The sequence below is a fragment of the Vigna umbellata genome, chromosome 6 (genome assembly GCF_029865625.1).
Source record: "Vigna umbellata cultivar VRB3 chromosome 6, Vumbellata_1.0, whole genome shotgun sequence".
NCBI classification, from domain to species: Eukaryota; Viridiplantae; Streptophyta; class Magnoliopsida; order Fabales; family Fabaceae; genus Vigna; species Vigna umbellata.
Genome location: NC_142170.1, coordinates 34,253,492 through 34,279,037, shown reverse-complemented (window position 1 = coordinate 34,279,037; position 25,546 = coordinate 34,253,492). Strand labels below are relative to the sequence as shown.

The window sequence follows — 25,546 nt, the reverse complement described above, 5'->3', positions numbered from 1 at the left end:
TTTTACTTATATTGATATTTTATTACATAATTTATTTAGATTATATTTTTAAGATAAAAAAAAATATTTCAGTTTATATTTTAAAATAATGTACAAATACTTTATTTAAAAAAGTTTGATAAATATCCACATCTATAAACAATTTGGGGATATGTTTCGTGTGAACCAGACGAACATCAGAAGAAGAACAAATGAGAGGACCTACACACAACACAACTAACCAAACCATATATTCATCTTTATTTATTTATCGTAAAACAACACCAACACTCTCTTTCTTCTCCTAAAATCTGGTTCACATCTTCAACTCTGTGTTAGAAAGAACCCTACTCTTCAAATCCCTCATCCTCTGCAGAAACTCATTTACATCTTCAACTCTGTTAGAAAAAACCCCCTACTCTTCAAACTACCAACTTTCATCCTCTGCAGAAACTCATTTTCTTAGATAAGCTCAGTGCAACACAATCTGTAAGTCTTCTTCTATTCACAGTATTTACTCAGCACACTTTTTAGTTTGCACATCTCTTCCTTCCTTTTTCATTATTTAACTTCTTCAACTTTTCTTAATTACAAGGCTTTAAGAATTATTTCACCAAACTCTACAACATCTTCTTTCTCCAAAGAACCCTCTAAAAGACTCAGATGCATTAAGTCAGAACTGTCAAATTCATACAAGGTAAAACATTATCATATAAACCTCTCTCTCTATATATCTAAAGTCATGTATCTACAGCTTCAGTGACTGACTTGCAGTACAGTTTTTTCTTTCATATTTCTATTTTTTTTATTATTTATGTTCATTATCCTTTACTTAGTTTAAATTATGGCTAATATTAAAATTATTTTTGTGAGCATCTTTCTTGTTTAAGAATAAATATTTGGAAGAATAGGAACAAGAAAGGCATTGAATTTGTTTAAAATTGTTATATTTGTGTGCTCTTTTTATTTGTTTGTGATGCATCCTTTGATACTCTCAAATATGAATATGTTGTTGAAATCATAAATAAATTATTTAAATTTTATATTTAGAAAAGCACATTATGATAAAAAAAAATTTAAACAATTAATAAAAAAAAAAAGTAAGTAGAAAGACTTCATGAATTCACACATCATTGACTTTAGACAGCCACCAACCCAACCCCACAATTATTTCAATTGTTATTTTCTTTGCGCTAAGAGACATTGGCCCAACACTCCACAATTTATCAACACTTATTGAGTGTTTTTATTTTTATTTTTATTTTTATAAAGGATTAGAATTTTTTAAAATTTTCTTTCGGGATATTACATTTCTGGGTATATGATCTAATATGAAATCTTACATTTCTGGTTATATGATCTAATATGAAATCAAGCACCAGAGAAAACCCAGTTAAGGTTATGACAAGTACATTTAATTTTTTTGTTAATATTAATATTTTTGTTTATTATAATAAAATAAATAATTAATATAATACTATAAAAATAAAAGTTAAAAATTAAATTTTCAATATTAGATACCACAAATTGTTTATTTCGATTTATTCATATTATACAATTGATATGATTTACAAATCATAATTCATAAAAGTTATTAGTCTTTGTTGTAACTATCATTTTAGGACAACAATAATAATAATTTTTCTAAACTTGCAAATATTTATGAGGAGTAACAATAATAAAATAGCAACAATAATTATAAAAGAACACTAATATTTTTAACATGAGAAAACTTTCGTGAGAAGTAAAAACTCACAGACACAAACCAATTAATCATATAATTCATTAAGATCAAATATGGGTATAATAAAGTAAAAGACCACAAACAAGTGATTAAAATCGACCAATGCACCAGAGCAACAAAAAAAAAAGAAGCAACTGTAAGAGACAAATTTCCCTACTCAGAAATTTTAAATTGACGATCTCAACGGTCAAACTAATAAACTATATGTCACCAACGTGCTACAAAACTTTCAGTGTAATTTAATGGTGAATGAAGCAACAATCACAATTTTATAAAGACGATTAGGTGAAATTGTTAACAAATTTTATCTATCTTTTTTTCTTCCAAAGACTACGACTTTTTCATACTCTCTCCACCTAAAAGACCTCTCTCCTCTTAGATTAAGTGAGAGAAAACGAGTATAACTAAGTTGGACTTTTCATACCCAATTGGAATCCAACCTAACAAAAAAATACCCTATCACCAAATTTGAAAATAATGAATGTATGGATAAACAAATGATAAAGAACTAATTGAGTTTTAAAATTTAAATAAAAATTATATAATTTTATATCAAATTTGTATTGAATCTTTTATTTATTTATATTTTTAGTTAAAAATAGTGTTAAAAGTTTTATTACTTATATAACTTATTAAAGAAACCTAATTAACTAAGATAAAAATAGACCAAAAATTAGAAATAGAATAAAAGATCAAAATGTATCTCGTAATATACTAATATTTACACTCAAAGTTTACTTACTTTGTAATTTTATAACAAAAATATAAATATAAAGACTATGTGAACCCCTAATTAAGCACAATAAAATAAATTATGTCTATGTTATAAGTTGACGTCAATAACCCTTACATACTAGGTTTTATTTTTTAAATAAAAGCCAAAAAAAAAACACTCAAAACACAGCTAAAAAATCTTAATTTACAATAATAGATACTAATAAGAATGACAATAGATTGGACTGGACACACATGCTACATGCAAAGATAAATCCAACTAGTTTCTTGTCTCCTTATCAAGATATCTTTTTTGAAAAAAAAAATATAAATTTTTAACATAAAATCTAAATAAAAAATATATAATATCATATAAATTAAATTAAATATAAAAAATTTAATTTTAATCAAATTTAACCTAACAAAATATAAATTAAATTTTAATTTTAATTAAATTTAATTTAATAAAATATAAATAAATTTTAATTATTTTTTTTGCGAATACTAAATATAAGTAGGTATAAGTAATATAATACCCACACTTATAGATGAATATTAAAATGATTGTCATCAATTATATGTGAGTAAAACTATTCTTCACGAATTTTATCTACGTATAAGTTTATAACACAATATTTTTGTCATTATTTCTACATATCACTCGATGATTATTTCTAGATACCACTCGATGGAGTATACAGGTGACATTGGAAATAATAGACGCCACTCCACCTAGAAATGTGACTATAAATGTAACTTGTTCATTTTTCATTAACGACCTTATGATGCCCTTTTAATGTTGTGTTTATTTATAAATTATTTTAATATTTATAAATGAAATTTTGCATTTGTATTATTTAGGAGAAAAAGGACTAATCGTACTAATAAGCAAACAATTAAGACGAAAACGACCATTATCAAGGGACCATGGATCCAATTGTCTCTACAGCTACAGAAAGTGCACTTAATATTACAGTAAGTGTGGTCAAACGACAAGTGGGTTACTTTTTTAATTACAAAGACAAATTTAAAGAGTTGGAATCTTACCTTGAGAAGTTGGAACATAATAAGGAGAGACTACAACATCAAGTTGATAGTGCACTAAGGAATGGAGAAGAAATTGAAAATGACGTTCAACATTGCTTAATGCTAATGGATGAGAAGATAAAAGAATATAAAAGTTATATTAATGATGAATGTCATGCAAAGACAATTTGCTCAATTGGTTTCTTTCCAAATAATTTCCGAATGAGGTATCAACTGGGTAGAAATGCTACAAAGATGGTTGAGGAAATCACAGGAGGTGAGCTTTGGAAAACTTCTTTTGAGAATGTTTCGTACCAAGAATTTCCATCCATTGATGCTACTTTTTCAAACAATGGTTATGAAAGCTTTGCATCAAGAACTAAAACTATGGAGTTGATCATGAAAGCACTGCAAGACTCTAGAGTTGGTATGATTGGAGTTTATGGGCCCGGTGGTGTGGGTAAAACCACTTTAGTCAAAGAAATTGCTAAGAAAGCTCGAGAAAAGTTGTTCAAGATAGTCATCATAGCGAATATTACACGAAATCCTGACTTCAAAAAAATTCAAGAGCAAATTGCTGGCATACTAGGAATGAAATTGGAAGGGGAAAGTGAGATTGCAATAACAGATCGTATTCGAAAGAGGTTAAAGAATGAAAAGCAGAACACCCTTATTATCCTTGATGATCTTTGGGGTGGATTGGACTTTAATAAACTTGGGATTCCATGTAATGATGATGCAAGCCAACAAGAAGTCAATGACATGTCTGATTTTGGTTCCAACAATGACATATCTGATTTTGGTTATAATAAGACAAAAATGAAAGAGTTGTCAAAAGTTGATTTGGATAAGATGAAAAGGGAAAAGTTGTCTAACGATTATAGAGGAGGCAAAATTCTTCTAACATCTAGATATAAACAAGTATTATGTAATGAAATGGATGTGCAAGAAAGCTCAATTTTTCCGGTAGGAGTCCTTGATGAAAAGGAATCGGAGACTTTGCTTAAGAAAGTTGCTGGTGTGAAAAATTCTGAGTTTGATAGGAATGCTATTGAAATTGCCAAATGGAGCGCTGGGTTTCCAATAGCCTTAGTTTCCATAGGAAGGACACTAAAGAATAAAAGCTTATCCACATGGGAAGATGTCTGTCAACAAATTAAAAGACAAAATTTTACATCAGAATGGGGATTTACTGACTTCTCGATAAAGTTGAGCTATGATCATCTAAAAAATGAGGAGCTTAAGTGTATTTTCTTACAGTGTGCAAGAATGGGAAATGATGCTTTGATTATGGACTTGGTGAAATTCTGTGTTGGTTTGAAGTTACTTCCAGGCGTCCACACATTTACAGATGCGAAGAGAAGAATAAAGGAGATGATACAAGAGCTAGAAGAATGGAGTTTGTTGGTGAAAAGTTATTCTATTGACCGCTTCAACATGCATGACATTGTGCGAGATGTTGCTCTTTCAATATCATCCAAGGAAAAACATGTGCTTTATATGAAAAAGGCAATACTTGATGAGTGGCCTCACGAAAATGACTTTGAAAGGTACTCTGCCATTTTTGTACACTTCTGTGACATCAATGATGAGCTTCCTGAGAGTATACATTGTCCTCGACTTGAAGTCTTACATATTGACAATAAAAATGAATCTTTTGAAATACCAAATGAATTTTTTAAATCTATGGTTCGACTCAGAGTGTTGATACTGACTGGTATTAATTTATCTTGCTTACCTTTATCAATTAAATGCCTAAAAAAGTTGAGAATGCTTTGTTTGGAGCAATGCACTTTAGGAGAGAACCTATCAATCATTGGTGAGTTGAAGAATTTAAGAATCCTTACTTTTTCAGGATCTAATATAGAAAATTTGCCTCTTGAATTTGGGCAATTGGATAAGCTTCAATTTCTTGACATAAGCAATTGCCTAAAACTAAGACAAATAACTTCCAATATCATACCGAGGATGGCCATTTTAGAGGAGTTTTATATCAGAGACAACTTGATTATATGGGAGGCTGAAGAGAATATGAAAAGTGAAAGTGCTAGTCTCTCTGAGTTGAGGTGCTTGAATCAATTACAAAATCTTGACATACACATCCACAGTTCTTCACATTTTCCGCAGAATTTGTTTTTTGACAGGTTGAATAGTTACAAGATTGTTATTGGTGAATTCAACTTGTTTAGCTTGCTTAAAGTGGGAGAATTCAAAGTCCCTGACAAGTATGAGGAGGTGAAATTTTTGGCATTAAACCTAAAAGAAGGTATTGATATTCATTCTGAAAAATGGATTAAAATGTTGTTCAAAAGTGTTGAATGTTTGTTGTTGGGAGAACTCAATGATGTTGAAGATATTTTCTATGAATTAAATGTTGAAGGATTTCCAAATTTGAAACATTTATCCATTGTAAACAATTTTGGCATTAAGTATATTATCAATCCAAGGGAGCGGTTTCACTCTTTAGCCGCTTTTCCAAAATTAGAGTCCATATGGCTTTACAAATTGGATAATTTGGAAATAATATGTGACAATCAGCTTGTAGAGACCTCTTTCCGCAATTTAAAGGTCATCAAGATTCAAACATGCATTAAATTGGTAAACCTTTTCCCATTTTGCATGGTTAGACTCCTCACTAAGCTTGAAACAATGCAAGTGTGTGACTGTGATTCTTTGAAGGAGATAGTTTCAAAAGAAAGACAAACTCAAACTCAAACTATGAGTGATGAGATGATTGAGTTTCCCAAGTTACGACAATTAACATTAAAGTCTTTACCAACATTTATTTGTTTATATGCCGTTGATGAGATGCTTGGTAGTGTACCATTGCTGCAAGGCCACGAGAACACAAATATTGTTACTAACGCTGAGCATGGGGTCACCAATTCTTGCCTTCCACTCTTCAATGAAAAGGTTCGTAAAACCTTATCATAATTACATGTGTAATGTTTAATTTGTATGTTGTTATTGCCTTAAAAGAAGCATAAAAATACTATTCATTTAATTTCTTTTCATGTTAGAATATTAGGATAGATTGAGGAGTTTTGTGGGATGAATAGTAATTTAGTAAATATATATTATAGAAGGAAACTTCAGAGATGATGAGGAATGTGGAGTAGTTTTGAATAAGGTAACAATTGCTCTAATGAAAAGAAACTGTATTGAGTTTATGAACTTGTATATACAATGAAAGATATATATGTATGTGATATATAAAATATAAATCATTATAAGCCTCAATTTATAGAGAGAGACTTATAATGATTTATAATTTTTCAGAACTTTTCTATAATAGGTTCTTAGAAAAAAGAATATTTAACTTATTTTTTTAGATTGCTCGGATAATGTGTGTGCATATATATATATATATATATATATATATATATACCGAGAGAGGAGGAGAGTGGGAAGGAGGTGTGTGCATATAAACATATTTGAAACCATGCATCTTGAACTTATTTGGTAAAGTGTAAATATTTTTATTTTTTGAGATAAATATTGTTTCTTTTTGTTGGTTGACCTTTATGTCGAGAAAGTAGTTCATCAATTCAAGGTTGGTGATATTGATTGTTTTTATCATGTCTTGTTTGAATTCCATCATCATCTTCTTATTGTTTTATGTGTAGATAAGATCATTTACGAGAAACAACAAAAGTATCAAACTGACATTGAGTCCTGATGTATAATGTTGACTTATTCTTGCTTATCTGAAATCCTTAATTGGAGCTTATTAATTATGTTATACCATGTTGGAGGAACTTGTTTTAAGTTATATGGAACTTTTCTTAGCCTTAGCATTTTAGCTTCATCAAATTTGCTTACAAATCCTCTTTGTTGCACCACATATATTTCTTCTTCAAGAACATCATTTACAAAGCTTATTTGAAATCCAACTAGTGAATGCTCCATCTTTTTGTGTTAAATGAGCTATTAGAGCTCTTGTGTCCAGGTGAGCAACTAGGTGAATGTCTAATTATAGGCAATTCTAGATTGCTACCAACCTAGCTTTATGCTTTTGTAAGCTGCCGTAGGGATTTAGTTTTGCTTTATAAATCCATTTAAATTCAATGATATATTTTTCATATGGACAATCTTCGAGTTCCCACTACAACAAAAAAATCAATTTTTTCTACATGGACAGAATCAGTACATTGCATAAAATCGGTATGTAATTAGATATTACTCACGGATTACATATGAAAAATCTGCATGTAATATAGACGTCATTAATCTTACATACACAAAAACTGTATAAAACGTTACATACGAAATTATATATAAATAATAGAATCCATAAAAGATTACATATAAATTATTTTGTATGTAATTCTGAGTGAAATACATATATGAAATATGAAATATGAAATAATCCGTATAAGTTACATATAAAATAATTCATAGATAATTTATTCAAAATACATAGTTATGTTATGTTACATAGGACATAATTCATGGGTGAATTAAATAAAAAGAAAATTGTAGATAATATTGGATAAGTTACATACTAAACAATCCGTAAATAATATTAGGTGAACTACATGCAATTATTTCCAAAATCTTTTTTAGTCACATCCCTTTCTATGTTTCCACCACATCAATACCTCTTCCTTTTGACTCCATTAGTGCGTTGTTTCTTGATTGAACTTTCACTTTGACAAAGTGCCCAATATCCCTCAAGTTGCTATTATTTTGGCCATGTCCTTATTGCATCCCAATCCAAGAATCAATTTCCATTTGTTCCATCATTAGAATCTCGAGTAGCCTAAGAAAGATGTTGCTCGAGGTTCTTATAGTGAAATATGAAATAGTGAATGCTCCAAGAACCAATTTCCATGAGTTCAAATTTCTTATAGTGTTGACACCGTGGCTTTTTATAATGTGCTCCACACCTCTTTGACAATTACGTCATTCCTTACTCTTGGAAAAATAACATCAACAATGACATTTTTGTTTAAACTTATGACGATGGGTTGAACCATCTTCAAAGGTTCATTTTAACCATTGTTAAAAGCTCCTTTTACACTAGTGAATCATAATTTTATCCAATAAAAATAGGTACAAAAGTAGACGAAGAAGGATCCATATTGGCCATTTCTTTGAAAATTTTTGCGATTGATACGGAATATAGTAGTAAAGTCTTTTTTAGAAATAGTTGGGTATTACATCTACGCCTACTAGATTACCATGTGTAACTTTGGTAACACTATTAGAATTTAAGGAGAGTTTGACAAGCTTAGTGAGGTGAGTAGCATTGTAGTAAATATATGTTGTAGAAGGTAGATTTGGAAACGGTGGGTAATGGAGGAGTTTTACATAAGGTAGTGATTGATTTTATGGAACTAAACTTTATTATGTTTTATAAAGTTACTTGAGCATATTGAAAAATTTCACCACATAAAGTTACTTAGAACTTCATTTAATTCTAGTTTTTTTTTTTGAACTTTATAGAAGTTGCATCATAATTTAACATTTCGGGAAAAACATATCTTTTGAAATGAAATCTTCTTGTTATGACATTTTATGTGCTCTTACAGGTTATAATCCCCAGATTAGAATCGTTGGAATTATCCTCAATCAACATCCAAAAGATATGGAGAGATCAATATGACCATTGTTTTGAAAATTTGCTCACATTGAATGTGACCGATTGCGGTAATTTAAAGTATTTACTATCATTCTCTATTGCTGAAAGTTTGGTGAATCTTGAAAGCATTTTTGTTAGTGAATGTGAAATGATGGAAGATATATTTCGTCCGGAAGATGCAGAGGTGTGTGTTTAATATTGAGTTTGATTAATGTTATCCTTTGTTGTTTGATATATTAAGTAATCAGGTCTTTTAATTGCTCACCTATAAAGTATTTTTATTGTAACAGTATATTGATGTTTTTCCTAAGTTGAAGAAAATGGAGATTATCTGCATGGAGAAACTCTGTACAATTTGGAAATCTGATATTGGTTTACATTCCTTTAGTAATTTGAACTCTTTGATGATAAGAGAGTGCCATAAACTTGTTACAATTTTTCCTAATTATATGGGGCAAAGATTGCAAAGCCTTCAAAGCTTGACAGTTAAAGATTGCAAATTGGTTGAAAACATATTTGATTTTGCAAATATTCCGCACACTTGTGATATTATTGAAGCAAATTTGGGTAATATATTTCTAGAAAACCTGCCAAATTTGGTGAACGTATGGAAGGGTGACACTGGTGAAATACTCAAATGTAATAATTTGCAAAGCATAAGAGTTGATGAGAGTCCAAAATTGAAATATCTCTTTCCAGTTTCTATTGCCAATGACCTACAAAAACTAGAAGTCCTTGAGATATGGGATTGTTGGGCAATGACAGAGATTATTGCTTTGGACAAACATTCAAGTGCAACTGCTATCACCTTTAAATTTCCTCATCTAAATACTCTATCATTAATAGACTTGAATGAATTGAGGAGTTTCTACTCAGGAATTCATACTTTAGAGTGGCCACCATTAAAGAAATTGAAAATAGTCGACTGTAGCATGCTCAAAGGATTGACTTCAGAAATCACAAATTCATCAGAACAACCAATTGTTTTAGCAACAAAAAAGGTACATAAAGTTCCTTCAGATACAAATCAGAAGTTCTTTTTTGAAGCTTGTTCTTGGAAATATAGAATATGTCCTGTTTTTTATGAAAAGCGTGAATCCTCAACCTTTAAGAAGGATGTGAGATTACGTCTTTTATTTCTTAAATCAAAATAATAAATTATGATTCAACTAGTATGCTTTAATACTAACAATAAGTCTTTTTATTAATTTATTTAGGCAATATATAATTTGGAATACATGTCGGTGAGCTTGAAGGAAGCAGAGTGGTTGCAAAAATACATTGTTAATGTTCACAGAATGCACAAACTAGAAGAACTTGTTTTGTACCGGTTGAAGAATAATGAAGTTCTCTTTTGGTTTCTTCACAGACTTCCCAATTTGAAAAGTTTAACATTGGGACTTTGTCACATGAAAAGAATTTCTACTCGTGAAAGTCTTAGTTCACCTGAAAAAATAGGTGGTGTTATGCAACTTAAAGAGTTAAAATTACGTAGCATGTGGTTTCTAGAGGAGATTGGTTTTGAGCATGATGTGCTTCTTCAAAGGGTAGAACGCTTAATCATCAGTGGATGCAAAAAATTGAGAAATCTAGCATCATCCTCGGTATCTTTTAGTTACTTAACATCCTTAGAAGTGGTGAACTGTATGATGAGGAATTTAATGACACTCTCAACTGCTAAAACCTTAAATCAACTCACAACGATGAAGGTAAGTTCATGTCCATTAATTGTGGAAATTGTTGCAGAAAATGAAGAGGAAAAAGTACAAGAGGTTGAGTTTAAACAATTAAAATCATTAGAATTGGTGTCTCTACAAAATCTCACAAATTTCTCTAATGTTGAGAAGTGTGACTTAAAATTCCCACTACTAGAAAAATTAGTAGTAAGTGAATGCCCTCAAATGAGAAAGTTATCTGAAGTTCAAAGTGCTCCAAAGCTACAAAAAGTACATGTTGAAGCAGGAGAAAAAGACAAATGGTATTGGGAAGGTGATTTGAATGCCACTCTACAAACACATTTCACAAACCAGGTATGCATTAAAGTATGTTGATCATCACAAATTTTCATTGCATCATACTCCATAGATAATTTAATGTTAATTTCTTTGAAAATGTTCATAACTAATAATTCAATTCTTTTGCAAAACATAAATAATATGAAGCATGGACATTATGTCGTTTTGTACATATTTAAGTAATTTATTTCCTAGTTTCATTAGGTCAAGGTTTATGGATTGTATTATCAAGTTGGATTTGATATCCAAATGTCTAGCATAATTTCACAATCAAATTTGTGTAAACGATGACCTTTATCATATACTCTTCAAATTATTTGAAACAATTTCCACTTTTTTCATTTTTCCAAATTTGGTTTTATAACAAATTATATAATGAACTAAAGTGCGGGTCACATATACCATAAGAATTAGTATAAAAGACTTTTTATATATTTATTCAATCATTGATTGTCATGTACATCTGACATTTAGTTTCTCCTCTTTTTAAGGTTTCTTTTGAATATTCAAAGGATATAAATCTTGTTGATTATCCCGAGAGGAAAGATCGACGTGGTAAATTTGCTTTTCCGGACAATTTCTTTGGTTGTTTGAAGAAATTGGAATTTGGTGAAGCATGTAAAAGAAATACTTTGATTCCCTCTCATGTACTACCTTACTTGAAGAACTTAGAAGAATTGAATGTGGAGAAATGTGAATCAGCACAACTAATATTTGACATAGATGAGAGTGAAATCCAGACGTATGGAATGGTGTTTCGTTTGAAAAACCTTACTTTAAAACACTTGTCAAATTTAAAATGTGTATGGAAGGAAAATCTCCAAGGAATTTTCAGCTTTTCCAATTTGAAAAGAGTGGATGTTGATGGTTGTGGAAGCCTGGTAACATTGTTCCCTTTATCACTCGCCAAAAATCTTGGGAAGTTGGAGACACTTTATATAAAGAAATGTGAGAAAATGGTAGAAATAGTTGGAAAGGAAGATGAAATGGAGTATGGAATGACATTAATGTTAGAATTTCCGCGTTTAACCATGTTAGGTCTTTGGAATATGCCACTGTTGAGTTGCTTTTACCCTGGAAAGCATCATCTAGAATGTCCCTTGTTAAATAAATTAGATGTGGGATTTTGTCCTATGCTGAAGCTATTCAGATCAAGCTTTGATGATGATAGTAAAAGAGAAGTTTTAGAGGCTCCAATAAGCTTGCTACGACAACCTTTGTTTTCGATTCAAAAGGTAACAAAACATTCAAATTTAATCCTTTTGTGCTTCCTTTTCTATTCGTTGATATATTTTTCTCTTAATAGCATCTAACTAACATCAACATATCTTTTTTTGAATTTTTTTGACTTCAATTGTCAGGTTTCTCGCAAACTGGAGGAACTCACACTCAATGAGGAAAACATTAAGCTAATGAGTGATGCAAGTTTGCCACAAGACCTTCTTTGTAAATTAAAATATCTTATACTATCCTTTGAGGATGATAATAATGGGAAAAATAGTTTGCCTTTTGATTTCTTTCACAAGCTACCCAATTTAGAATGGCTTGTAGTACAGAAATGCTTTGGTCTGAAGGAGATATTTCCCTCTCAAAAGCTTCAAGTTCACGACAAAGTACTCGCCGGATTGAAAGAATTAATTTTGTGGGAATTAAGTGAGTTAGAGTGTATAGGTTTAGAGCACACGTGGGTACATCCATACACTGAAAAACTTGAAGTCTTATATCTTTACGAGTGCCCTCTGGTAGAAAGAATAGTTTCTTGCGCTGTGTCATTCATCAATCTTAAATATTTATTTGTGATGCACTGCGAAAGGATGGAGTATTTATTCACATTTGGTACACTCAAAAGTTTGATGAAACTTGAGACCTTAATCATAGATAATTGTGGATCAATCAAAGAAATTGCAAGAAATGAAGAGGAAGATGGTTGTGATGAGATAATATTTGGACGACTCAGATCAATTGAGCTGAAACACTTACCGAAGCTAATAAGCTTTTATTCAGGAAATGCCACCTTGCAATGCCCATCTTTACAAAATGTGATGGTAACTGAATGTCCCAATATGATAACTTTCTCTGAAGGAGTCATAAAACTAGCAATGTTTTCGGGAATTCAAACATCCGAAGATTCTGATTTCACTTTCGACGTCGATCTCAACACAACTGTCGAAAGCTTATTGCATTGGGTAAGAATTACTTATCCTACTTAATTTTTTTATATATACTAAATAGTCTTCTTTTTTTTTTTTTACATTACTTTCTTTTTCCTTGTGTTATAAAATACTCTTCTCTTAATTAACCTCAAATCAATTATAATATATTATATTATTTAGCAATAGGTTTTGTTTGAAGGATAACTATTTTAAAACAATTATTTTACTAGGTACACAAATATGAATTAAATGTTTTACTAACATTACTCATTAATATCCATCATATCCTTTTCTCACTTTCCACGTCGATATCAACACAACTGTCCAAAGCTTATTTCATGAAAAGGTGAGAATTACTTATCCTAATTAAATTTTTGTATGTAAACTAAATAATCTTCTTTTGTATTACATTACTACTTTTTTCTCCTGTGTTATAAAATACTCTTCTCTTAACCTTAAATCAATTAGAATATATTATATTATTTAGTGTACTTTAAAAATTTGGTGTACTTTTTGGCCTCCTAAAGGTAAATCTGAGTGATCTTATAACCTGATATTGAATTTCTTGCTTTTTTAGGAGTTTTTCAACCATTCAAAGCACATGATTCTTGATGAATATCTTGAGATGACGAGAGTTCAGCACATAAAACCTGCTATTTCAGACAATTTCTTTGGTAGTTTCAAGGAATTAGAATTTGATGCAGCATGCAAAAGAGCTATCGTAATTCCATTTCATGTACTCCCTTACATGAAGAACTTAGAAAAGTTGAATGTGCATAGTTCTGATGCAGTCGAGGTAATATTTGACATTGATGAGAGTGAGGACAAGACAAAGGGAATAGTCTCTAGTTTGAAAAAACTTACTTTAAACAACTTGTCAAATTTGAAACATGTATGGAAGGAAAATTCCACAGGAATTATCAGCTTTCATAATTTGCAAGAAGTGGTTGTTAATGGTTGTGGAAGTTTGATAGCATTGTTCTCTTCATCCCTAGCAAGAAATCTCGGGAAACTTAAGAAGCTTGAAATAACCGAGTGTGGAAAACTGTTAGAAATAGCTGAAAAGGAAGATGGAATGGAACATGGAACCAAAATAATGTTTGAACTCCCTTGTTTGTCGTGGCTATTTCTTGAAAACATGCCACTCTTGAGTTGCTTTTATCCTGGAAAGCATGATCTGGATTGTCCGGTATTAGAAACCTTACTTGTGAGCTATTGTCCTAAATTGAAGCTATTCACATCAGACTTTGATGAAAATCAGAAAGGAGCTATAGGGGCTCAAATTAGCCCACTGCAACAACCTATGTTTTCAGTTGAAAAGGTAGCGAAGAATCAACATTTACACTTTTTTGAGTTTCCTTTTCTTTCCATTTTCCTTTTAATGCTTTTAACTTACAACACATGCACGTTTTCTTTTGAATTTGTTTGTCCTTAATTGTTAGGTTTCTCCCAACATAAAGCATTTGGCACTCAATGAAGAAAACATTATGTTATTTAGAGAAGTACAGTTGCTACAACACATTCTTTGCAATATAGTTGCTCTTTGGTTGTGCTTTGAGGATGATAACAATGAGAAAGATAGTTTGCCTTTTGACTTCTTCCACAAGCTACCCAATTTATCCAGTCTTGTAATACAGAAATGCTTTGGTTTGAAGGAGATATTTCCCTCTCAAAAACTTCAAGTTCACGATGGAGGACTTGCGGGATTGAAAAAATTACTCTTGATAGATCTAAAAGAGTTAGAGTTGGTGGGCTTAGAACACCCTTGGGTACAACCGTACTCTGAAAAGCTTGAAGTGTTAAAGCTTGCGAATTGCCCTCAGTTACAAAAAATAGTTCATTGTGCAGTGTCTTTCATCAATCTTAAAGAACTGCGAGTGGAACTCTGTGAAAGGATGGAGTATTTATTCACATTTGCAACAGTTCAAAGTTTGGTGAAACTTGAGACCCTAATCATAAATAGTTGTGAGTCAATCAAAGAAATTATTAAAGATGAAAACGAAGATGGTTGTGCTGAGATGGTATTTGGACGACTCAAATCAATCGAGCTGGAATCATTGCCAAGACTTGTAAGGTTTTATTCAGGGAAGGCCACTCTGCAATGCTCGTATTTAAAAATCGTCATGGTAGTTAAATGTCCCAGTATGATAACTTTTTCTGAAGGAGTCATCAAAGTGCCAATGCTTTCAGGAATTCAAACATCTAAGGATTCTGATTTAACCTTCCATGACGATCTCAATACAACTATCGAGAAATTGTTTCACCAAGAGGTAAGAATTCATTCTCTCAATTCAATTATTACCGCCAGCTGAAAAATTAAAAAGTTGTTACATAACATTCAATTATAAACTGTCAGGAGACTTAATAATCACTCAGATAAATTAAAAAGTTAATTAGCTTCGAAATGACCCACTCTTAATATAAAATATAACTAATTTATGAATTAGTTTTGACTAAGATGCCTTTGACAATAAAATATTAGAAGTTAATTAGTTTTACTGTTATAGTAAATTTTAAAAGATTAAGTTGTTACATTAGTCACCCTATTGATTTTATAAGTTTATAAGTATCCCATGTTTACTTTGCTTCATCTTCTTCAGCTTCCTTTTCTCCCCATTTATACATTTACTGTCGAAATTCAACAAATATTTTGCTTTCTTTTACTTGGTTTATATATTGTATATTTTTTTCTCTTTTTTTTCATATATATTTGCTCATTCTTTTACTGAGCCTAAACAACACATTTCTTTTTTATCCTTTTGTACTTGTCCTTTATTATTTTCCTACCTTCATTCTAATTGGATCTCTTGGCCTTATATTTCTTTCGTTTTAATTAAACTAAATAAATCCCCATGCAAGTTTTTTTTTCATAGGATCTTCCGCTTTAATTATGAGCCCAAAACATTCTATCGTTATTATTCTCTCCTCTCCTTTTTAAAGATCTGATCAGGTATGTCTTAAAAAATAGATAATTCACTTATATGATTAAATTTGTTTTAAACTTACTTATTTTTCTCTAAAAACTATCCTAAATATTAATGACATATAGTGTTGTTCTTTTTGAATATTTTTATTCTTTTAATCTCTCTCTCAATAAAAGAAGGTCTGATTATGCTTTTATTAATAGAAATTTAAGATAAATGTAGCTTTGGACTCTTAAATTTAAAAAAGAAATAATCTTTAATATTTGAAAAATATTATTTTAATTTCCAAACACTAATATTAGTGGACTAAAATTATTTTTGAAATTTGAAAAATCATACTTTTGAAATTTGAAAAAATATGAATTGAAAATTACCTTCAATTTTTTCTACATGTTGAGTTTGCATGGGCTAAAACCGTTATGTGGTCATTCTATGCTTTGAAAACCAAACCATTCGGGAACCAAACCATTCGGGACATCACAAGGTTTACTGGTTAAACTTGTCATATAGTTGAACGGTCATTGAAATTAGTATTAATAAATAAAACAATATAAAATAATATACAAAAATAACATTAAAAATATAATATCATAACTTAAAAAAAATTAAAAATGAAAAAATAACTTTCAAAATTTGCATAAAAATTAAATATTTTCAAAGTATTTAGGTTTAAGGTTCAACAGTACATAATAATATCATTTAAAAATAAATGGTTTCTAAAAAGAAATACAAAACATTTTAGGTTTTTTACTTTTAAGGAAATTTCAAAATAAAATTTATAAAACATTTTTAAAAAATTCCAATTAATTCTTCAGGACAAAACTGTAATTTTTGAAGCCGATTTTGTTCAAGTTTTCCAGTTTTTGATCCATTCAATTGGAGATCGGATTTGAAAGTGTAATGGACCAAATACTATAGAACAATTCGATTGGAGATTGAGTCTGTAATTCTAAAAGGCCAAACACTGAATGAGTTAATCGATTTTTCGATTCAACTGGTCGGTCTATTTCTCAAAACAAAGTTACTTGTTATCATTCCATTGTCCTTTTATAACTTTTTTTTTTTCATTTTGGTCAGAAAACCGTTAGCCATCATTTATTCTCATTTTTTTATCTTTTTATATCTTAGATAATTGACACCTGTTATAAAAATAAATGAATAAATAAATAAGCTGCAGGCCTATTACCAAAATGTGACTTAAGTATTCATTCAAAAATCCAAGTGATCATAATCAAATATCAAGCATGTGAAACTTGTCCATTACTCTGACGTTGAGTTTCTTGACTTGGAAGGAATTTATGGAATATTCAAAGCGAATGATTCTTGATGAATATCTTGAGATGACAGGAGTTCAGCACATAAAACCTGCTATTTCAGACAATTTCTTTGGTAGTTTCAAGAAATTGGAATTTGATGCAACATGCAATAGAACTATTTTAATTCCATCTCATGTACTTCCTTACTTGAAGAACTTAGAAGAATTGAATGTGAAAGAATCCGATGCAATGCAAATAATATTCGACATTGACGAGAGTGAGGTCAAGACGAAGGGAGTAGTTTTTGGCTTGAAAAAAATTACTTTAAAGAACTTGTCAAATTTGAAACATGTATGGAAGGAAACTTCCTCAGGAATTCTCAGCTTTCATAATTTGCAAGAAGTAGAGGTTGATGATTGTGGAAGCCTAGTAACATTGTTCCCTTTATCACTTGCCAAAAATCTTAGGAAGTTGGAGACACTTGATATACAGAAGTGTGAGAAAATGGTAGAAATAGTTGGAAGGGAAGATGAAATGGAACATGGAACGACAATAACGTTTGAATTCCCTTGTTTGTCATATCTAAATCTTGAAAACATGCCATTGTTGAGTGGCTTTTACCCTGGAAAGCATAATCTAGAATGTCTCTTGTTAGATAGGTTATATGTGGAATGTTGTCCTAAGCTGAAGGTATTCCGATCAAGCTTTGATGATGATAATAAAAAAGAAGCTTTAGAGACTCCAACTAACTTACTACAACAACCTTTGTTCTCGATTGAAAAGGTAATGAAGCATTATAATTTAACCTTTTGTGTTTCCTTTCCTTTTCTCTTTATAGTATCGAACTAACATCAACACATCGTCTTTTGAATTGTTTTGACTTCAATTGTCAGGTTTCTCCCAAACCGGTGGGATTGACACTCAATGAGGAAAACATTAAGCTAATGAGTGATGCACGGTTGCCACAAGACCTTCTTTGTAAATTAGAAGTTCTTATACTATCCTTTGAAGACGATAACAATGGGAAAGATAGTTTGCCTTTTGATTTCTTTCACAAGCTACATAATTTAAAATCTCTTAGAGTACAAAAATGCTCTGGTCTGAAGGAGATATTTCCCTCTCAAAAGCTTCAAGTTCACGACAAAGTACTTGCTGGATTGAAACGTTTATTTCTGTTCGAATTAAGTGAGTTAGAGTGTGTAGGTTTAGAGCACACGTGGGTACTACCATACTCCAAAAAGCTTGAATTGTTAAGCCTTCGCACTTGCCCTCGAGTAGAAAGCATGGTTTCTTGTGCAGTGTCATTCATCAATCTTAAATATTTATATGTGAAGCTCTGTGAAAAGATGGAATATTTATTCACATTTGCAACATTCAAAAGTTTGGTGAAACTTGAGACTCTAAGCATAAAGAAGTGTGAATCAATCAAAGAAATTGTGAAAAAGGAGGATAAAGATGGTTGTGATGAGATAGTATTTGTACGGCTCAGATCAATTAAGCTGAATTCCTTACCAAAGCTAGTAAGCTTTTATCCAGGGAATGCCACTTTGCAATGCTCATATTTGAAAAACGTGATGGTAGCTGAATGTCCCAATATGATAACTTTCTCTCAAGGAGTCATTAAAGTGCCAAACTTTTTGAAGATTCAAACATCAAAAGATTCTGATTCAACATTTCACGATGATCTTAACACAATGATCCAAAAGTTGTTTCACAATCAGGTAAGAACTCATTAATAATATTTTAGTAATAGAATGATGTTATATATCCCAAGTCATTTCTTCACTCACGATAATGAAACTCATTGCTGCATGTCCGTTATTTTGATGCAATCTGTTATTTTCCAATACTCAATGAGTTTTAGATATAATAAAGTGTGTTGTTAATGTTCACACCTTTCGTAATTGAGAAAATAGAACATGGAGCATTCAGAAGATAGTGTCAAACAGTGTATTCCTAGCACTTTTCGTAATTGAAATTGAAAGTTTTTTTTTTCAATACAATATCAAAACTTTCATAGTAAATTGAGTAAGATCTCATTATAATCTTTTATATAAAGTTTTTCCTATTAACTCACTATTTTTCATATATTCAGGTAATCCATCAGTCATGATGACAGTAATGAGCGTTTGGAGTTCTTCTTCCTCTACCATTTGGTAAGTATATATGTATTCCTGCATCTCAACCATACTGCAAATTCACTTCCCTTTTAAATCTTAATAGTGTTTGATATTTTATTCACCGTAACTTCCCTTTCTTCATATTTATATACAACCCTAGAAAATGAAATTAATGACTAAATAAAACAATAGAAAGATTAGTCGCATTCAACGATTCACAAAGTTCAAAATTCCCAATGTTATATTTTCAATAATATATTGCAAAGATACAATCGCATTTTATGTGTCCAAGTTGGAGAGCACTTACCAATTAATGCCACACCCAAAATTATATATTTTCTTTCGTTGTATACATAAATTTGAAGAGTAGTTATATATTTTTAGGTATAACTATACTCTTAATTCTATTATTATGATTGTGTGAGATTTATTTATTTTGTTTCAAATTTAATTGCAGTTATACATTAAAAGTAATACAATAAAATTCGTTCATTATAAATTTTTGTATCTCTCGAAACAATTAAATTCTCTCTTTCTTTTTATATCAACATTGTGAAAATGATTAATCTTTTAAAATTATTTTCTAGCGGAAATTCATTAATTTTGGGTAAAATGCATATTTTATCCAAAATTAGCAACTTATATATGTTTCTCATTGCTCTTTGAGATATTTACATGGTAAATATCTTCAAAAGTCATATTCATTATATTGTTAAATTACTTCTGTCTCATATATCATAAATATTCCATTGTTTAATGAGCTTAAAATGCTTATTAAGGAGACAGAGAGAAAAGAGTGCAAAAGGAAGAAAAGTATTATTCTATTATATTGATTAAAAACAGAGAGCATAGAGTTATGTAAAGAAGAAGATAACTCATAAAACACTTATCAGTTATACAAACACATTACACTATACAATACCTCCCCTCTAGGGCAGGGCAAAAATAACTGATCTGTACTGTACTATAGTTAACTGTACTATATTATACTTAAAAAAACTGATCCACTTTTACTAAAAGTTCAGTATACTATTTTATGGTTTAGTTTTTAAAAACTGAACTTATAACAGTTTCGGTTCAGTTAACTGTGAGAACTGTATCTATTCTTTTCTCTTCTTTAGTTCCCGTTCAATTATTCCGTCTTGCTAAGAAAACATTATTTAATAATAAAATATTAATAAAAAGAAATCATTCAAATAAAAAATTAATAATGAATTTTTTAAGACAAAATTTTTTTATCACAGATTTTTATATTTTTTTATTAATAAACATATATTACTTTTTAAATAATATTATTTTAAGTAATAAAAGTAAAATATATTTTTTTAAATTTAATTTTATTAAATGATTAAGTAATATAAATCATAAAAAAAAGATTATATAAAAAAATAATACTTTAAATATATTATATTCTTTAACATATTATTAAATATGTAAAAATATGTTAAAAAAACTTTTAATGATATTAAAATGTGTATAAGCACACACAGTAAAATAACTATTTATTTTAAAAATCAACTTACTTTAAAATAAATATCAATATTATTATTTTTAAATGATAGTATTTTACATACTAAAACTAAAATATATTTTTTAACGTTAAATTTATTAAATGAATATATAATGAAATATCACAAAAATAGTAATGTAGCAAAAATAATTAATATTATAGAAATATCAAATGACAAAAAAATTAACAAACGTTTTATTAAGAGTAATTTTTCTAGTATAATCTTTTATTATATTATAGTAATTAATAAATATTAGTTTAAATTTTACATAATAAAATATAAATAATAAATAATTTATTAATAAAACAATTTTACGAGGGAATAAAATAAATATAAATGAAAAATTATTTTAAAATAAAATAAGTAGATAAAAAGATAAAATAAATTATATACACATATAAAACAAAAAAATATAAATAAAAAATTAAAAAAATAAATATAAAAGTAAAATAATATTCATGACAAAATAAATATAAATAAAAAATAAAAAATAAAATAAAATAAAATAAAATAAATAAATAATAAAATAATTTTCATACACATATAATAATAAAAGAAATATAAATAAAATAGAAAATAATAATATCAAATAATTAAAAAGTTAATTTGTAAGACACTTATGAATAAAATAAAATAAATATTAAAATAAATTTCAATTAAAAAGAACATGTATTATTATACTATTCAGTTTAAAAACTAGTACAATTCAGTTTAAAAACTAGTACAATTGAGTTTAATATTAGTATAATTTTGTTTAAAATTAGTATAGTTACTAGTTCAGTTTAGTTTATATTGTAGTTTAGTACAATTTAGTATAGTTCAGTTCAGTCCAGTTTGATAAAACAAAAAACAATTCAGTTTGTCTGAACTGATTTACAGCTCAGTTCAGTTTATAAAAATTAGTTTTTAGTTCAGTACAGATTTTAGTAGTACAGTGCAGTTCAGTTCTATTTGCCCACCCCTACTCCCCTCAAACTTATACAAACAGATTACACTTTGTAATACCCCTTAAAATTATTGTGAGATATGGATGATGAAAAATTAAGGATATGTCCGTTTTGATATTCAGTTTGAAGAAAGATATTGACTCTACACAAAAAAATATGATAACGGAAATTATAAGTTAGGAGAATGGTCGTCATAACTTATATTCAATATCTACTAATGTTCCATTTAATTTTCGTTACGAATTATTATTTCTCATATTTAATTAAAAGATAAAAGTTATAATAAAACTCAAAGACCCTTGAAAATAATATCAATGAACAACCATCACTAGTAAAAAACAAGATTTTAACTCGCGCATTTGACATCGGTTAAGTTGTAACCGAAGCCAAAAATGGCAGGGTGGCATTTTTGTAGTTATCACAAATGAATATGTCTCGGTTCAAAAAGAACCGATGCCTAAAACTGGTGCGGTGACATTTTTGTAATTATCGCGCAAGGTATATGCCTCGGTTCAAAAAGAACCGATGCCTAAAACTGGTGCGGTGGCATTTTTGTAATTATCGCACAAGGTATATGCCTCGGTTCAAAAAGAACCGATGCCTAAAACTGGTGCGGTGACATTTTGTAATTATCGCGCAAAGGTATATGCCTCGGTTCAAAAGGAACCGATGCCTAAAACTGGCACGCTGACATTTTTGTAATTATTTTTTATTTTTTTGAGAGCGTTTAGGCATCGGTTCTTTATAGAACCGAGGCCGTAGACCTTTATTGCCTCGGTTAAAAAAATAACCGAGGTAATAACATGTGTTTAGGGTTAAATTTCGCAAACAGAGATAGAAGTTGCGTCGCTCCTCTCTTTTCTCCCATTTTCTTTTGTTTCCCTTCCTTCCTCTTCTCTACTCTGATGGAGGCGCGACGAAGGGATCTTCAATGGCGTGATTGAGGCGCGGCGAAGACGTGGCGCCGGGGGCGCAAGGGCGGTCATTCTCGTTCTTCTTCTCTTTGTTCTGATTCGCAGCGAAGGAGGAAACTTCCTTCCATCTCCTTTTTCTAATTTTGTTTGGGTTGTTTTATGTTTAATTGATGCTCTGCAGGAGTGGTGGAGTTTGATTCTCTGCAGGTGGTGGTGGGAGCACGTCGTTCTCGTTCTTTGTTCTTTGTAGTGGAATCTTTGATGATGGTGGTGTGAGATGGAGTGGTAGGCATTGATGGATTGTAGCCAAGGGCTAACAACTCATATGGCAAATGGTGAAAAAAAAAACCTCTACTGCCTCGGTTGGATTTGAACCGAGACAAAATCACACACCTTTTTGCTTCGGTTCAGAACCGAGGCAAAAAGCCTACCCCTTTTTGTCTCGCCTGTATATGCATCGGTTGTGGAACCGCTGCATATAAGCGAAAATAATCGCTGTCGTTTCCCTTTAGTGTACTAGTGCATAAGTTTATTTCTAATAGTGTAGCAAAGGAAGATCTTGAAACTGGTTTGGCAAAAATGTCGACAACTTCACACATAGCTGAAATGTGAATCAACTGAAGGATACAGGAAAGGTCTTTTCAAGAAGATTTTATTTAATTATTTAAAAATTATTAGACAACCAGTTGACTATTCGACGTCTAATGCATTATGACGTTGGCTCCTTGATTGTCCGACGTCAAACTCTTCGAAAACATTCTTTTCCAGCTAGTTTTTTTAAAATTTTAATAAGAATTAGACTTGAGTTCCCCTTGAACAATCTGAAGTACATATGACGTCGGCTCTATGAAAGGTCTGATGTTTAATTGGTCATTTTATTTACAAAAAATATAACTAATCATTTTTTAAGTTAACTTTTTTTAGCTGACTGTGAATATTAGACGTTAAAAACCCATTTAACACTAGTGGAGTCACTTATCTATCCAAGAACTTCATCAATTTTAGTCGTCCAATGATGGCAAGAACTTATTGGTGTCAAAGAAGAAAATTGTCATCATCAAGTTTTAGAGAAATTGGGATATGAAAAGTATGAGGAAAAAAATTGGAAGAGGAAGGAAATGAATCAGAGTTGATAGTGGCGGAAGATGACGAACTCATGGAGAAAAAATTTCGCTCTAAATACCATATAATTAAGGAGAAAGAGGCAAAACGGTGCAAAAGGAAGAAAATATTTATTTTATTATTAGTGATTAAAAACAGAGAGAAGAAGAGTTATATAAAGAAGAATATAACTGATAAAACAATTATCAATTATACAGACAGGTTAACTGTTGTATAAAATCCAAATGGAACCAACCTACCATAAATGAAGGGTCAATGTTTTCAACTACACCAAAATTAGGCACCTACAATATTAGGCAAAGTTAGGCACCTACAAAGTTAGGCAACCACCAAAGTTTGGTTCATGTCTTATGACTTTGCATTAGAAAATGTGTGCAACCCATCTATAAAAGGGATGGAGAGGAGAAGAGCTAGGACACACCAAAGACATACCAAAGATACACCAAAGAGAGGTGAATCCACTTCTAAGTGAAGAAATCAAGAGAGAGTTAGAGTTTTTTGTATTCCTCTTTGAGAGAAAGAGAGAGTTCTATACAAAGAGATTTGTATACCATCCGAGAGGATGAGATTCATAGAGAGATCCTCAGAAATTGAGAGAAACATTTTGTAATCCTACTTTTACAATTGAGATCATTTTTCTTGACAAGGTCCCGTGGTTTTACCGAGAGGGTTTCCACGTAAAAATCTTGGTGTCATATATTCTTCTCTACTCTTGTAAATCTACGCTTCCGCATAGTGCCTATTTTGGGTTAGCAGAGGAGGGAACAAGTACCGCTGTTTCCCAACATTAACCTATGTAACAATGCTCATAAACCAACCGGTTATTTATAATAACTAGTTTAAAATAAGCAAAAGATAAGTATGATGAATTTCGTTACATGAAAAGTAAAGTATGGACACCCGTGTTTATTCATTTCTCTTAATTGTCTCTCTTATTTAATAAGTGGAGACACATTAAAAGATAAGATCGGACATTAAATCTCAAAACAATAAAAAGAATTCTTTTTAAAATACTTAGGATTTCATTTGAATAAATTAGGTTGCCAACTACACATGGATCACTGTAAATATAAGAAATACAGTAAGAGTATGCTGTCTTACCAGATACCTTTTCATAACTATTTACAAGGAACTGTATGCCCCATCAGAATGGTTGAATATAATTCTCATTTATTGTCATTGCATGAATTTGATTACTTATTTGAAACAAATTAGTTAAGCTTCTGTACATATAATTGTGCTTTTATTTATATTTTTTTGTTAGGTTAGCTGTGATTTCCGCATTGCAATCTCAGAGGCGGAGGGAACAATGATGATACAAGTATCATGAACAAAAGTTTATTCTAAGTCTCTTTTTTGTTGTTTGAAATGCTTGAAATACAAATATACATGGCCATCTATTGTATGGGATTAAGTTAGTTATATTCTGTATGCATGTTAGTCCTGAACTTAAAATACTATGAAGATTGAACTTCGTAACAATGTCATCTCTGCCATCCCTTAAGAAAAATGTGTTTGAATTGAGAATTTAAGATCA

At 30.2% G+C, this 25,546-nt stretch overlaps 1 protein-coding gene across 2 annotated transcripts; it reads left to right on the top strand.

Moving 5' to 3' along the window:
* The first annotated feature begins 209 nt into the window (after positions 1 to 209).
* LOC148197303 (uncharacterized) lies at positions 210 to 25,546 on the top strand. Of its 2 annotated transcripts, none has more exons than XM_088093313.1 (14): positions 210 to 468; positions 575 to 676; positions 3,299 to 6,376; positions 8,998 to 9,231; positions 9,338 to 10,048; positions 10,265 to 11,077; positions 11,554 to 12,297; positions 12,424 to 13,248; positions 13,793 to 14,536; positions 14,658 to 15,485; positions 17,432 to 18,178; positions 18,289 to 19,116; positions 19,491 to 19,551; positions 25,274 to 25,546. In XM_088093313.1, exons 3-13 carry the CDS (start codon positions 3,365 to 3,367, stop codon positions 19,506 to 19,508), a joined length of 9,504 nt encoding a protein of 3,167 aa, XP_087949439.1. In that variant the 5' UTR covers positions 210 to 468; positions 575 to 676; positions 3,299 to 3,364; the 3' UTR covers positions 19,509 to 19,551; positions 25,274 to 25,546. The 2 variants fall into 2 exon arrangements, with proteins under 2 accessions (XP_087949439.1, XP_087949438.1); XM_088093312.1 differs by having other exon boundaries at positions 3,116 to 6,376.